This window comes from Sycon ciliatum, chromosome 8 (genome assembly GCF_964019385.1).
Source record: "Sycon ciliatum chromosome 8, ocSycCili1.1, whole genome shotgun sequence".
Classification (NCBI taxonomy): Eukaryota; Metazoa; Porifera; class Calcarea; order Leucosolenida; family Sycettidae; genus Sycon; species Sycon ciliatum.
In genome coordinates, this window is record NC_088650.1 from 11,306,875 (window position 1) to 11,322,424 (window position 15,550).

Here is a 15,550-nt window from a genome sequence, read left to right on the forward strand (position 1 = left end):
CCACAACCCTTGATAAACTGCAGGCTACTGCTGCTAGACTAAGAGCATACTTAAATCGTAAACTCAAGCGTCGGCCTGACTGGGCGACTTCCAAAGAAGACCTCAATGTTCTGTCCTCTTGGGAATCTTTAGCATGGCGACGGCAGATTCTTGGCCTTGTCTATTTCCACCATGTATTCTCCCAATACCCCTTCTTGTTGTCTCACTTCCAGCTACCCTCTTCCCAAAGCAGTCGTCGCCGCTCATCCATAATTCTTCCTAAAGCTGGCACCTACTTTCGTAAATCAACCCTTTTTTCTTTGAGTGTTGCTTGGAATAAACTTCCTGAAGATATTCGTTCACTCTCTACAGCAGCGAAATTTAGTATTACTGTTTGTCGGTATCATTCGCAATCTACGTTTTCTTTGAAAGGTATTCCTGACTTTGTGTCTAGGCTAACCGCATCTATGATAGTTTCAATAGTTTGTGGATATGTCAGTTATAGTAGTCCGCAATGCGGCTTTTCTAATTCTCATGATGATTAGCATGCAATGTACTACCCGAAGTACTGAATTTACCTCTTTTGTACTCTATATTCTATTATACCATGGTACGGTACGGAGGGCCTGTTTTCAGCCAATCAGCGCTCGTCTAGCCATGGTTATATTGGCCAGTATAAATCCCGCGCGGGATTTATATCGAATATAAATCCCGGTGCACGGTACATACGCTAGGGCACTGCCACCGTACAAGTTCACTGCTTGAAAGGCAGTGAACTTGTACGACGGCAGTACTCCAGCGCACGGACCAATCACAAAAGACACAACATACACCACATGCACGTGTACACTCCACACAGAACGGACCTGAACTGCATTACCAGATTACTTACGAGGAACAGTACACAATGGAAAAGAAGAATGACCTGGAATATGTCTACCGAGTATCCTATTATACTGAATCTGAGGATAAAAAACGTCAAATAACCACGAAGTATCCCGAATGGATCAGCAATTGTACTTCGAATAGTTGAAGATCATCAACAGACTGTCTCCTTCGTATTAAACTAAGTTTATGATACAAAGTGAACTTCAAATCCACCCAAACCGATTGGAAAACGCTAGAATGGATTGAAATGTGATACAGTACAGTGATAAAAAACAGTGTATGCAAATGCATCTACTTGTAATTAAGCAAAACTGATTATAAGATGCCGCACGTGAAAATGAGTACTGTACCATAATCATGTTATTAAATAGTAACACTTACTCCCAAAGAGTCCAAACTGTACTGTAGTCTAACTAGTGACGGTAGTTTGATTCAACGACAACTCCAGCACCCCAGCTGACTTCCGCATCGCTCACGAAACGACATGCTACAATATGCACTGGAACTGAAAGGAAATCTTATGCCAAACATCCACGGAGGAATCTCCTTCTGACCTTGCTCGACCATTCTTTCAATTGACAACTGATAACCAGCAGAACATGTTCATGTACTGTATGATGTAGGAGATCTCCAAATAGGTTCGTTGTTCTGGAAATGCGTAGGGGTACCTGGCATAAGTAGGATATGACCCTCGTAGTCGGGTTATACCGTACCCTCATATAAATCTCTCCTGCTATCGCAGTCGGGATTTATATTCAGCCGATATAACCCTCTGACTCGGGTTATATCCTCTACTTGTATCTTCTACCTCTTCTCCCCTACGAAAATACTTTCTTATTTTCCATACTTAATTAGGAGACTCCCTTCGATAGGCATCTATTTGCTTCTGGAGGATCCGTGAAATAAAAATCAATCAATCAAAATCAAATCAATCAAAAGCGAAGACAGGGCAGGGTTACAATACAGCCGAACCGTCTCTGTCACCAGATAGCATCATTACTGGGGTTGGTATATGGGCGAATGAATTGTGCGGCCTGTCGGTGTGAGATTCAACCGGATCCGGAGTGGCTATTTAGAAACATCCGCTTATAGTTATAGCACTACCTTCCTCGTGGACACAATCAACAAATCAACATTGATCTTGATGCGTGCCACACATGTACGTGTACATGTACATTGTCATTGTACAGGATCGAGGAGTGCGTACCGTCGACAATCCTCCTGTACCCGTGCGCGCGTGCAGCCGACTGTTGATGTGACATTTTCATTCTCATTCTCATGCACATGAGACACACGAACATTGTACATGTCATGATTAGTACAGTCATCAGGGAGTCGTAAAATACCGGTATTTTACGACTCCCTGACAGTCATGTACATGTAGTTACCGTACTCGCGCTAGGCTCCTACGGATTATTATTATTATTATTAGCAAGAGTAGATAAACTGTTTATCTACTCTTGTTATTAGGGAGGTTCTGCTATACGTGAAACGTAGAGAAATCACGTAGAGAGCAGGTGTCTGGGTTAGAGTCTACGGCTTCGCGTGTTTTGGCTCCAGATTTCTACGCGGAGATGGGGTTCTCTACGTTGTGGCACACGCAGAGAAAATGCGTACGGATTTGCTGGGTATCGATCAACTGCATGGAGAAAACTGCCAAATATGGAAGGGGAAATTCCCAGTACACATTCCACGTGACTTCTCTAGGTGAAACGTAGAGCAGAACAGCATTTCTTTACGTTACGGGAACGCGAAGAAAGTTCGCGTGATTCTTTGCGTCGCGTTCCCAAAACGTAGAGCAGAACCTCCCTATTATTATAGACAACACCTCATGGCATGAGAAGAAAATCAGCCAGTACGGGAGATGTGGGTGTTAACCAACCATGGTGAATAAAAGAAGAAAAGTAATGGTCAAGACGGAGAAGCATGGGAGGGACAGGTGATGGTGAATCTAGTGAGCAGATTTAAATGCGTCCAGGGTACTGGCATTGCGCGTAGTAGCGGGCAGCGCAAGCCAAGCAGAGTAAGCAACAAAGAGTGGAGAGCGTACAAGGGAGGACGTTTTAGCCAAGGGGAGGGCAACAGAGCATCTTGTCTGGGAGCCATCTGTGATTCGGAACCAGTTATACACGTTACAAGTATGCCGGCATAATTAATGGGGCTTGAAAGTGCTACGTCACAGCATAGCAATCGCATAGCAACAATTTGAAAAATTCAAAAACTGGATCCACCTGGATCCAGTTTTTGTATGGATCCAAGAACATTTCAAGCGGTCTTACTCACAGCAAGGTGATGTAGCCAGTGAAACTGACTGATTTGGCTAGTGGGGGCGGGATAACAACTGGTGGGGAAGTAAAAGTCGCTCCTGCACACGACATGAGTGGGTTGCTATGCACCCACATACTGAGGCAATAGCAAAGTCACACCTTAGTGAATCCAAAATAGAAATCTGATGTCAACTTACTACTCCCAGGCCGTTTTTGACGTCATCACTTTCAAGCCCTATTCGGTGGTTGAAAGTTTGGAGCATAATTTGGCATCCTTTCGGAGGTAGGAGCATAACTGCTTCAAGTACAAGTACATGATTGAGGCTACACAATTGTGCACTATGCACCTCATCAGTGTTAGTGGTCTGCATGGTAAAGGTTTCGGAGGTACGCACCGGCGGATTATGCCGGCATAATTATTGGCTTAATTTGGTGGTTGAAAGTTTGGAGCATACATGTAGTTTGGCATCCTTTCGGAGGTAGGAGCATAACTACATGACTGTACTACAGTTCTAGTATGTAGGCTACATAATTGTGCACTATGCACCTGATCAGTGTTAGTGGTCTGCATGGTAAAGGGTTCGGGGGTCATTCAGATATTGTTTTCAGTGGAAAAGTAGCTATACTAGAAATCATGCCAGTACATTGCAGTGTGCTCGAACTCGTCTCCTTCAAAGTTCTTTCTCACACTTATAAAGTACATACAAAACAGAGAGGTTCCAGGCTGTCCAGGAGAGTGCTCAATATCGAGTGGTAGAGCTGGTTCAAACAATAGGAGGACAGAGAGAGTGTTTTTTTATTGTTTTTACTCCGACTCGGAGTAAAAACACTTTCTCTGTCCTCCTATTGTTTTGTTTTTATAAAGTACATACATGTATATCATGGCTGGCTAACGCCCCCTCCTTTGCATTGGCTTCTGCCATTGGATGGCGAAATAAAATAAAACATTAATTAAAAATTAGCAGAAATACGAGTGAATCAGCCGTTATCAAGTATTTCGGAAGGTACCTCAAACTAATTTGGCAATGAAAAAATCTTTTCCAGAAGATGTCAACTAATGAATAGAACCAGTATTATTTTTCTATTTTCTATGTTTGTCTCTAGCATGCACGGACACCATGGTATTGCGATCTCCATCTACTTCTCAATTCTGCTGTACTTATATGGCCACTTGCAGGGACGAAGAAACGCACAACTTCCCGTACTTTGAGGTTCGATCAGTACAACATCTTGAATAAGAATCCCCGAATGCCAAAGCATAATATGAGGATTTTGCGAGCATAATGCAGAGCATCCATGAAAGCATAATTCCATGATTTCGCGAACATAGTCCGCCGGAGCCTAACTCGCGCGATTATAACACTCTCTTGAATAGTGCCCCCCCCCCCCTTTGCGGCCTTGGGCTTCTAACCAAGCGCATGGGTAAGTTTGGTGCTGTTTTGCTAATTTTCTTGTCTATGACACTCCCTCCACTTGTTGTTTCAGGATCGAAATCGCAGTTCTTGTTTCCATTAAGTGTTGAGTGGTGATAGTTCACAGTATACTTTTAGGCTCTCTTTTCATTTCCTTGCTTGTTTTTTAATGCTGGACGGTGTAAACATACAGGGGTGAAATTTGGCGCACTGCATTAGTGCTGTTCCATTCCAAACATCACTAGGGCCAACTACTTCCAGTGACGGTCCGTTTATAGCGCAAGAAACACCTCTTGAGCCCCAGGCAACAGCGTGAGTCGCTGTTGCACATGGAGTGTTGAAAACAAGCACTGACGGTCGCCTAGAGGCGCGAGATCTACTGTTGTGAACACAGCCATCTACAGTAAGTTCTTATTGCCAAAGTCGCCACTTCCTAGTTCATGTTGTTGTCCTCCGGCGGGGGAGCAATACTAGGTAGTGCTGTCTGACGAGGTACAGAATTATTCAGCATCTCTTAGCATGAACGCGGTAATAAAATGTACATAGGGAAATCAGTGAATGAAAACTGTGGATCATGAAGGCTTGGTTGACAATATGGTCAGCTTGAGTCGTGCTGTGCACCAGATACAGCAAGCTTGCAGGATAAAAATATATGGTAAGAAGCGACATATGGGTTTACTGAGAGAATGGAATACGCAGGTATTGTGAACAGGACCATTAGCGAAACAAACAGTTAAATGTATCCGCATATACATAAAAGTCTCAACAGCGGCACTAGTAACTTTTCAATATCACACGCAGACATGCATACTCTCAAGTTTTCTCCGTCCACTTCGACAACATGATTAACATTCCGTGGCATTGCTAAACGGTCTGCCCTGGACTAGAAACTAAGAGAGTGAAAAATCCTTTCCCTGCCAAAGGCAGAGGTATCGCTAGAAGTGTTCTCTGGTTATAAGGTAGAATGATGCGGGTGGCGATATAGCTCGCAACATGGCAGGGACGCCATGAGCGTATTTGTTCACGGAACACATCGGTCATTTCGTATTACGTGTATGTTGGTTCTGGTTTGCCCCTACTGGTCTCCTTCAACGCTGATACTGTTCCACACCCATAGCCGGAGTCCTGCTGCTCATCATTGATCTGGTGTTCAGTATGGAGTTCTTGTCTGATGACGCTGGAGCTCTCGTAGTAGGGGACGGGTACGTGCTGAGAAGAAAGGACCAGCTTGCCTGAAATCACAAAACATGTAACACGGCCGCGCGTGCACAGCAAGAGAAATTCGTGTTTGTTTGTTTAAGATGTGTGTGTGCGTGTGTTTGTGTATTTATGTGTGTATATTTTTGGGTGTGCATGTATGTGTGTGTGTGTGTGTGTGTGTGTGTGTGTATGTGTGTGTGTATGTGTGTGTGTGTATGTGTGTGTGTGTGTGTGTGTGTGTGTGTGTATGTGTGTGTGTGTGTGTGTGTGTGTGTGTGTGTGTGTGTGTGTGTGTGTGTGTGTGTGTGTGTGTGTGTGTGTGTGTGTGTGTGTGTGTGTGTGTGTGTGTGTGCCTACGGATGAAGACCAGGCCCGGCATAGTGGATTGGTCTAAGACCAAAACATGAGTGGGGCATCGTTGACACAACAAGACCCTGGTCCAAGGTCTGACTGGGAGCGCCTTTTTCCAGTATCTCTGTTTCCCACATTGAACAGGGAACTTGGGCCAAGGCACAAGGTGTCCGAACGAGCTGTTCACACTCGCGCCAGCAATCCCTGGTCCGGACGTCTTCGGACTTACATGTACAGTAAACCTGTGACTAACGACCACCCTTTGGGGCCAGAGGACGCGGTCTTTAGCGGCAGGTGGTCTTTAGTTAGAGATTTGCAACGCACAATCATGATGTGAGACCGTCCGTGCCTGGCAAAGTGGTCTGTAGTACCAGGCTGGTCGCTAGTCACGGTGGTCTGTAGTACCAGGCTGGTCGCTAGTCACGGTGGTCTGTAGTACCAGGCTGGTCGCTAGTCACGGTGGTCTTCAGTTACAGGTTTTACTGTACATGCACATGTATCCCATCAATCCACCATTAACGGTAAGCTGCACATATGACGTTGGATAATTGCCTGTGGTAGCTGCCGTCTTTTGCCCTAGGGGATGGCGATGTTTTTTTGCCAATTACTATTGCCACTAAGGTGCACATATCAGCAATGGTAGCTACACTATCTGGTTTTGTTCGTGTGCGTACATATAATTAATATACTTCGAAATACACATACACACAAACACAATTATGTACACACACGTGCGCAATCACATGCAAACACGATCACACCCGTTTTACAAATAGCCTTACCATTTTGAAGCTCGGACATTACTTCCCCCAGTTGGCAGTTATCCAGATATGCCATGATTTCTTCATATGGGTCCATGGTGGACAAGGTCCTGTGGTGGGAGTTCTTCCATCTCAGCAGGACTGGCTGTATGATGCATTTCAGGTTCTGTCCTGCATTTGGTCCCGTGAAGCGAGTGACATTGTTGCCTAGTACGACCTCAGCATCCTCACAGCTGTCGCCTAGCAGTACCAAGAGGTGACGAAAGGGTGCCAGTGAATGTCTGGTCATGAACACACCGGGATGAGTCTCCGCCAGCAGCAGCAGCTTGCTGGTGATCCGCTCAAGGCTCCTCTTCACGCTCTCGGAGGTGCTGCGTTCCTCCGATTGCTGTGTGGTTGGTGGTGGCGGTGGCGGTTGAGGTGGAGGAGAAGGTGGCAGGGCTGGCAACGGGCGTGCGGCGGCACCTGCAGTAGGTCAACGTGAAGACATTTTCTTCATACACAGTACTGGCTCTAAAATACTGTAATTTCACAAATTTTTCAAGTAAGAAGAAAGGACCCATAACCATACGTTACGAGTTCTGACCGCTGTAGGAGCTGCATCAGAGCCTTGATCTTTGAGGGTGGTCGCGTCCCAGCGGATGCGGAAAATTCGGTTTCCAGCCGAGTCTCACGCGAACCGCGAATCTTTTTTTATGACTAATTTACAATTCCAAGTTAGAGGGTTGTTGGCTTGGGCTTCGAAAATGGGTTGGAGCTAGGTGTCAGGTCGTTGACTGTCTCCATATCCCTGTCAGTTTTGTGCCTTGTTGTCGCACTACCGTTACCTTGGTGGACTGTTGGCCAAAACTCGTAACTTTTAGTCCCTTTTTCTTACTTATTGACTGACGGTGATATTGAGTTGCCTTGCGTTTTCGAGTTGTAGTTAGACCAGTTTGCCCATTCGTCTTGCTAGTCTCGTCATCGTCATCCTGCAACGTTCGACGCTCTCTGTTGCCCAGGGACATAGCTCGTGCACATCTTCGTTGCGCATCCCTTTTCCTCATTGGAACTATCACTTTCCGCACCTCAGCCACCCAAGTTGGAAGGTTGTTGGTTTGCTCTTGGTGGATGTGTTGGAGCAAGGTGTCAGGTCGTCGAATGTCTCAATATCAATGTCAGTGTTGTGCCTTGTTGCCGCACTATCTGACTGTATACTATCTCGTTGCCTATTATAGGTGGACTGTTGTCTCCTCGTCGTTTGTCTAAATTATTATTATTTTCCCTAGTTCGAGGGAAATACACAAACGGGAAAAGTCTGAAGAAAGAATTGTCTGTCACCACCAGGACTCGAACCAGGGACCCTCGCTTGTAGCTAGCGATGCTTTAACCACTGAGCTACGGTGTAGTCGTCATCCCAGCAGAGACCGTTCAACATTTTCTTCAGACTTCCCAATTTATTTTGTCATTGGCAGGGAGACATAGTGGGATGATCTAAGACCATGATTGAAAAACAGAGCTGTCAGAGGGTACCAGGTTCAAGTCCTGCTTGGAAGCGGAAGGGTTTTTCCAGCCGTGCTGCGACCCACAGTTAATCGGGAACTCGTGGCCTGGCACGAGGGAAACATGGATGCAGTGAATGGGATTTTCGGTCTTTGACCACTTTGTGGTGGGTCTGATCTACTCACCTCCCACCTTAGAAGCTACATGTGCGCCTTGGTCCAAGAGGGTGTTGGCGTTCTTGCAGATGCGGAAAACTGGGCCTTTGGCCGAGTCTCACGCGAACCGTGAATTTTTTTAATTATTGGACTCGGATGGAGAGCCAAGGATAAATGTATAGAAAGGAACAAGGACCAAGGAACTACAAGTTATGCTATTGTCCATCCATCCATGTCCATCCATCTATCCAAAATGGGCTAGAGCTGTTAGCCAGTTAGTTGCAGAACGTTAGTACCGTCGGTCAGTGTCGTGCAATGGTATCGCATGAGCTGATTTTTTTAACAACTGGTGGTGTTAGTGGACATTATAGCGTAACTTGTAGTTCCTTGGTCCTTTTTCCTTTCTATAAATTATTATTATTATTGCAAACCACTTTCGAGATCATCGATCCTTTTAAAATCCCCTCTGTTCAAGTCCTATTCTCATTGGTCTCGGCTTCCGCAGGAGGTAAAGTCTCGTGACACCTTCGCTGCATTTTGTTCCATTCTGCCCGCGCCTAAGTCGAATTGAATTGATTCGTTGTTTTCCATTGCTAGCCTAATCTTCATACTGCTCTCTCCAGGTTCCTATAGTACTTCTTTTTTTTCTTTTTTTTCTCTTTTTTTCTCCTTCTTTTTCTCAGTTGTCCCCACCATGGCTGGTTAAAATCGCCCGCATCACATGCTTATTGGCACTATGTCATCGTGATTGTGGAATAATAATAATAATAATAATAATAATAATAAATAAGGCTGAGTAATTACACAATGTTTAAAAAGCAGCATTTTCTTCTGGGATGGATTCACAAAAACAAACAAACGCACACCATGGGTCAATGTACCTGCCCATATGGAAAGCTGCTTCTATCGTCAAGTGCGAGTGGCAATGTTAGAAAGACGGTAGACTGTTCAATATTGATGTTCACCCTGCAGGGAATAAGTCAAGGCCGCGGCTCGGCAGAGGAAGATGAGTGCCGTGGGGTGCCAGTCCACCGCGACGTATCCCCTGCCAACTGCCGCAGCTGATTAAGGCCTATGAGCGTACCCAGGCCAATGCCGAGTTGGGCTAGGCAGCTCTGGGAAAGAGCTGAGAGAAGACTAACGTTAGTCCTGGGTCGGCCCAGTCGACCGCGCAGGCTCGCTGTGGCTGAAACCTCTAACACACGCTCTGGGGGAAAGCTCTTCTGCATTCCCAGTACGTGACGGAGGAACTCCCAAAGCCGTTTGTCAATATCAAGCGAAATCGGTGCTGAGTTGCAGATGTCATACAGGTGCTTGTTCCTAATTATGTTTGGGATCAGCCATTGCTCTCAGATGCCTCCGATGAAAGGTGTCAATCCCTCCGGTTATGGCATCTGTGAGGCCTCATGTCGCACAGTTGTACAACAGCACTGGCTTCACATACGTGTTTACCATGTGCTTCCATAGCCACTTCTAGGCTAAGTTTTCGCCACCATTCTTTTATTGGGTCGTCATCCCCGTTTGAACGTGCGAAGTAAAATATAAACCTATCCAACTAACCAACCACACAACTGGGTTCCATAACAAACAGTCAGTACAGACCTCGCACACAATAATATTGGAGGCTAGGCTGTGGAGTGAAAACTACAGGACTGAACAAAGCTTGCGTGCATGCGTACAAGATCATTTCCACGCTCTACGTGCGATACAGTCATGCTCCGCGACCGGAATCGGCCAGCTGATACAACCATTGCCTCCTCATCAGCCTCACGTATAGTGTCTCTCTACGACCAGAAATGCGTTGTATTTTTTAACCTACTCATTCGTTTGAGGGAAAGGTGCAAACTTTGACCTCTTTTCTTTCCTTTTTCCCTGTCTTTTCAAGATTATGAATTCTTCTATATTTCACCAACTGCCGGGAGAGAGACGAGCAGGCACCAGCCCAGCAGTGCGCAATCGAGAATTTCTTCAATGCTCTTTTGGCCCTTTGACAGTGTCCGGACAGGAAGAGTGGGAATTTAATTGCATGATGAACCCAAGCAACCTACCGGTAGATGCCACTGGCTAAAACCCGTTGGGAGAGGGTGTGGATTTTTGGCTGTTTTACGGGATATTTCTGGCAGGCAATCAGTCCTATTATTAGGTGCTATCGTCAAAATGTTACAGCTGACGTTTCCTGCCACCTGACTGACACTGTCTTGACTGACGCATGACTGCAGTCTGTTAGTGCACATGATCACCAGGTCGAACAATCCGCTCTGCAAACCTGCAAAACAGCACAACTATCCACTCAATAGTACGACACACAGTATTTTTTCGTGAAGTGTTAACCAGTCGCTTTAGCTGGAGAAGGCTAAACTATTTGTGAGTGCTTCCCCAGCCCCGAATCACAAAAGGGATGCATGTACCGACTGACTGACAGCGATGAGCTGTTTCCAGCACGCGACGAACACCTCTGTCAACAGCCCCGTCCACTGGTCCGGGGTGAGCCATGAGGTTTTTGTAGATACAGAGGTCTAGAGTCGTAGACTCGTTGATCATTTCGAAAGGGGTTATTTCGGCCAGGAAGTCTTAATCATCGCCCGCACCGCGGTACACCCGCGACGTTAGTTCCCCGTGAGATAGTTTCCGCTGAGTCACAATCATTACATCAGTTATCAGTACACGAAGACCTACGGCTACCGAACGTGCATGAACCAGTAGACCTGTGAATGTGATCATCCGACTAGCGCCCGCCTGCACAGTCAGGAGTCGTACACGCAAGGGCTCTCAACTTTCAAGCTCTCTCCTTACCACGATAGATTTTCAGGATTGCTCCAGGGTTTATGATGATACAAAAGAATGTATGGCTTCTGCTGAGGAACCTCTTCGCTTTCGTCGCCCGTAACTTGGCGTAAGGTTGACGAATGTCTTGAACATTGAAAACCTCTCCTTGGAAAGGGACAGGTTGGCATCGCAATTATAACGTTTGCTTTAGGTTAAATATCGGCCAGTATGGCTGGACTCGACATGTACATGTACATATTTACGTCGTCTTGGGGGGTGAGACATTAATTTTAATAAAGCCTAAAGGGTAAGAAGTCGACACACAGGCCAGGGATGTGAGCCGACCTCTCAGCACGCGAGAGTACAGCTTGCTCAATTAGACCGGAGTAACGCTTATCTGATAATACTGAGCAATGACAGACGTTTGATACCAGGTCTTGTCCTTGTCTCACCTTGGTAATGTGGGGCGGTTGGTACAGCATGCCGCTGTTTGTCCACGCCCGTCACTGTTGACGGTCGCTCCATTGTTGGTGCCGTGAGTGTTGCAGGCAATGGACGCGGCGACAATGAGTGATCCTGGCGCGATACACTCGTGTGTGAACGTGACCTAGCACGCGGCCTCGCCTCCATGGTATCCCTTGCTTCGCTACTGACGTTTTCCATACTAACATCTAGACCAAGGCAAAAACACTACTGACTACTGAGTCTGTTGAGAGTGAACTTAAATCGGAATGAGGTTGACTGGTCGCACAGTAGTGCACTTAGTGTACACGATTGCGCGGTAGAGTAAACTAACTTACTAACTTCACCGCACTCGGAGCCCACAGGCACAGGTCAGAGGCAGCTTCAGAAAAGACAAGTCATGGCATCTACTAGTACTAGAGTCCAGCACTCTCAGACATGAAGGAATTCTGTAGCGCTACGAACAGCCTCTTCTAGCTCAAGCTGATAATTTGGCCTGTGCCACTGCATGCAATGCACAAGCAGACAAAGAGGGTCTGACGAGCTCGCCAGTTGTATTTGTACGTGAGGTCTCAGGCTGGCCCAGGTCAGCTTCGGGACACACTCCAACCAGCAAGACAACTTCTACAGCCAGTGATGGCAGCACACGTCCACCGAACCAAACATGGGATACCCTACATAGCTGACACTTGTACTAGTAGCTCTCAATATTATTATTTAAACTGCCCCGGCCTTGGTTTGGTTAACAACGTAGCAACGATCAATCGGCATCACTTGGGGAAATCTCCCTACTTGTGAGAGTGGAATGCAATGTAGAGTACACTGTAGTCTGTAGTGCGAACGCAACACGAATGCTGCCTGCACAGAAATATTCTTGTATCTTCAAAATTAATGTCTGCGAACGCTGGCGTATATACATGTACGTATGGGCTTGAAAGTGCTACGTCACAGCATAGCAACGATTGCAAAAATTCAAAAACCAAGTGGATCCAGTTTTTGTATGGATCCAAGCACTTTTCAAGCGGTCTTACTCACAGCAAGGTGATGTAGCCAGTGAAGCTGACTGATTTGGCTAATGGGGGCGGGGTGACAACTGGTGGCGAAATAAAAGTCACACCTGCACACGACATGAGTGGGTTGCTATGCACCCACATACTGAGGCAATAGCATAGTCACACCTCAGTGGATCCAAAATAGAAATCTGATGTCAACTTACCACTCCCTGGCCGTTTTTGACGTCATCACTTTCAAGCCCTTATTACACTTATACGACTTGTTGGTTGTCAATGACCGTTGACGGCGTGTTACAAGGTGGACATACTGTCAACCAACAACTGTTACCTGTGTCAACAAAACCAAGGTTTATCTAATTCCATACGTACTTAGTATGCGACTTGTATCCAGCTTTGTGTATGTGTATACATGTACATATACATGATTGTATTAGTTCATCACATGCGTGGTGGTGTGTCCCGTTTTGGCCCCCCATCTCCCATGCCATGGGCCATGGCATAATCCCGCAACACATTACTCATTAGCAGCACACCGACCTGCGCACACGGCATGGTTACCATGGTTACATGTACAGTACAAAGCAGTACTCCATTCTTGTGGTGTTCTAGCCTTCTAGGCAATCTGGGAATTCCCGCCATTGCGCCCGGCACAATCATTTTTTTTATTATCTATTTTACAATGATTACAGCTACATGTAAGTACAGCTGCACTGCAGTGGTGCTGTCTTCAACTTACTTCATTCTCCCGAGTCTAGCTCCGTATGAAGACATCCAAGAAGACGATTGCCTGATGAGTCCAGCGGGGACGAAACATGTCATTTACATGTATATGTACATGTATGTCATTGCTATGTCATCTTCTATGTGTCATGCGCTACCTGATGTACCAGTGTACCAGCCTGCTACATGTACATGTATGTAGGATACTGCCAACCATGCATCGACCAGGCGCCAGGCGCGAACTGATGGTGGTGGTGGTGAGAAGGAGAGCTCTGTGCCAGAACTTAGCAGCCTAGAGAATGTGTGTGAGGAGGCGAGTATTTAGTATTTACGGCCACATTACCAGGTACATGTACATGTACATGTATGTCTTTACCACCATAATTGTAAAAGCAATAATGATCACAACTCACAGGAAAAGGCAAAACAATTGCATATGCGGGAGCAAAGTGATTGTGAGGCCTTTTGCCCTCCGCAATCATTATACATGTACATGTACATGATTTTACTATGCCTCCACCACTATACGTCTACAGGGCCGTGTGGGCTATCGGCGACGTTCATGTAGTTTTCGCCTGGACAGTATGGTCATTACACATCTCTAACAGCCTTGGGAAGTGTATCGCTTGGAGCCGACTTTCTCTAAAAGCATCTAAAAAAAGAGCACGAAATCATCTTCCAGGGTATGATCTATTTCGAGTTGATCTAGAGAACTGCGACACTCCATGGGCAACCCTGGGCAGAGGAGGAGCGGCCATCATTGTCCGCACCAATCTTAACCCCACCTCTGTCACACATAGGCATATGCGGATAATACCGACAGAAAAATTGGCAGAATTCGGTACTTTTTCTGGTAAGTTTCATGCAGGTTTGGTATGTAGATAAAGAAATGGAGCAGAATTCGAGGAATTGCCCGCCATAAGGTTTGTATGGTTCTGCCAATTTCACTGCTTTTCGAGCAGAATCTGCCACCTTTTCGAGCATTATCCACACACCCCTAGTCACACACACAGACCAGATTACATTGGAAACAACCATGATCAAGAAAGCACTACCACGCATCACCTTATATACTGCCGCTGTTTATCGACCACCCAGACATCATACACCATCATTCACTTCAGCCTTTATTAATGCCTTCACCAAGTTCGAAAAATAACAGCTCATCATTGCTGTTGACTTCAACGCCCGTAATTCAGAATGGAACTCTAAGGGCACTACTGACTCACATGGCAGGCTTCTACATACCATATTTCCACACATGGGATTGTCCGTTCTAAACGCGGACGAAGGAACACGACCACAAGCAACTTCAAATCCCTTCCTAGACCTGACAATCAGCAACATGCAGCATCTACAAAGCAACTCTCACACCCTATCGTCCATAGCGGATTACTGTCCCGTCGTGTCGACCTTTGCTCTCAAAACGCCAACCAATGAGCCCCAGATGAAAGGGACGTGGATAAAAGACTATAAAACTTTGACTACCAAAATTTCTGACATCTTCTACACGCAAATCCGCTTCTGGAACACATCCAGGGTGATGCCATTATTGACAACTGCTGGCTGGCCTAGTCGTCCTACCTTACACAAACCATAGCTCAATGTACTGTGTGGAGATACTGCCATATGAATAAGAAGAAGAAGCCTTGGTACAACAATGATCTCAACAAAATACGCCAGCGAAGAGATAGACTGTATCGACTAGCACGAGCACAACCAACGAATAAAGAAGCACAAGCCGAATATAAAGTCTATCGCAATTACTACCGCCAACAAGTGAGAAGTGCCAAGGACAAACACAGTGACACACTAGCCAATCGAATGGAACAGCAACATCGACGAGGCACCTACAAGTGGTGGCAATGGGCAAAGGATCTCTGCAATATCCAAACCGCTAAAAAAACCAGTCCCAACTATCCAACACAGAGGAATCACAGCAAAGACCCCGATGGAAAAAGCAGAATTCCTCTCTGAATACTTTGCAGATCAATGCACAGCCTCAACAGACGCACCAACACTTACTTCCACATGCGGGATCTCATCTCCCATCGACAAATTTCAGTTCAAATCCATTGCAGAACGAACTGTGTT

General features: G+C 46.0%; 1 protein-coding gene across 1 annotated transcript; it reads right to left on the reverse strand.

Moving 5' to 3' along the window:
* Window positions 1-5,027: 5,027 nt before the first annotated feature.
* LOC135823405 (uncharacterized) lies at window positions 5,028-12,267 on the reverse strand. The gene is made up of 3 exons (XM_065336250.1): window positions 11,714-12,267; window positions 6,880-7,323; window positions 5,028-5,778 (listed from the first exon to the last, which is right to left on the reverse strand). The coding sequence occupies exons 1-3, from the start codon at window positions 11,922-11,924 to the stop codon at window positions 5,594-5,596; spliced, it is 840 nt and encodes a 279-aa protein (XP_065192322.1). The 5' UTR covers window positions 11,925-12,267; the 3' UTR covers window positions 5,028-5,593.
* Window positions 12,268-15,550: the final 3,283 nt, after the last annotated feature.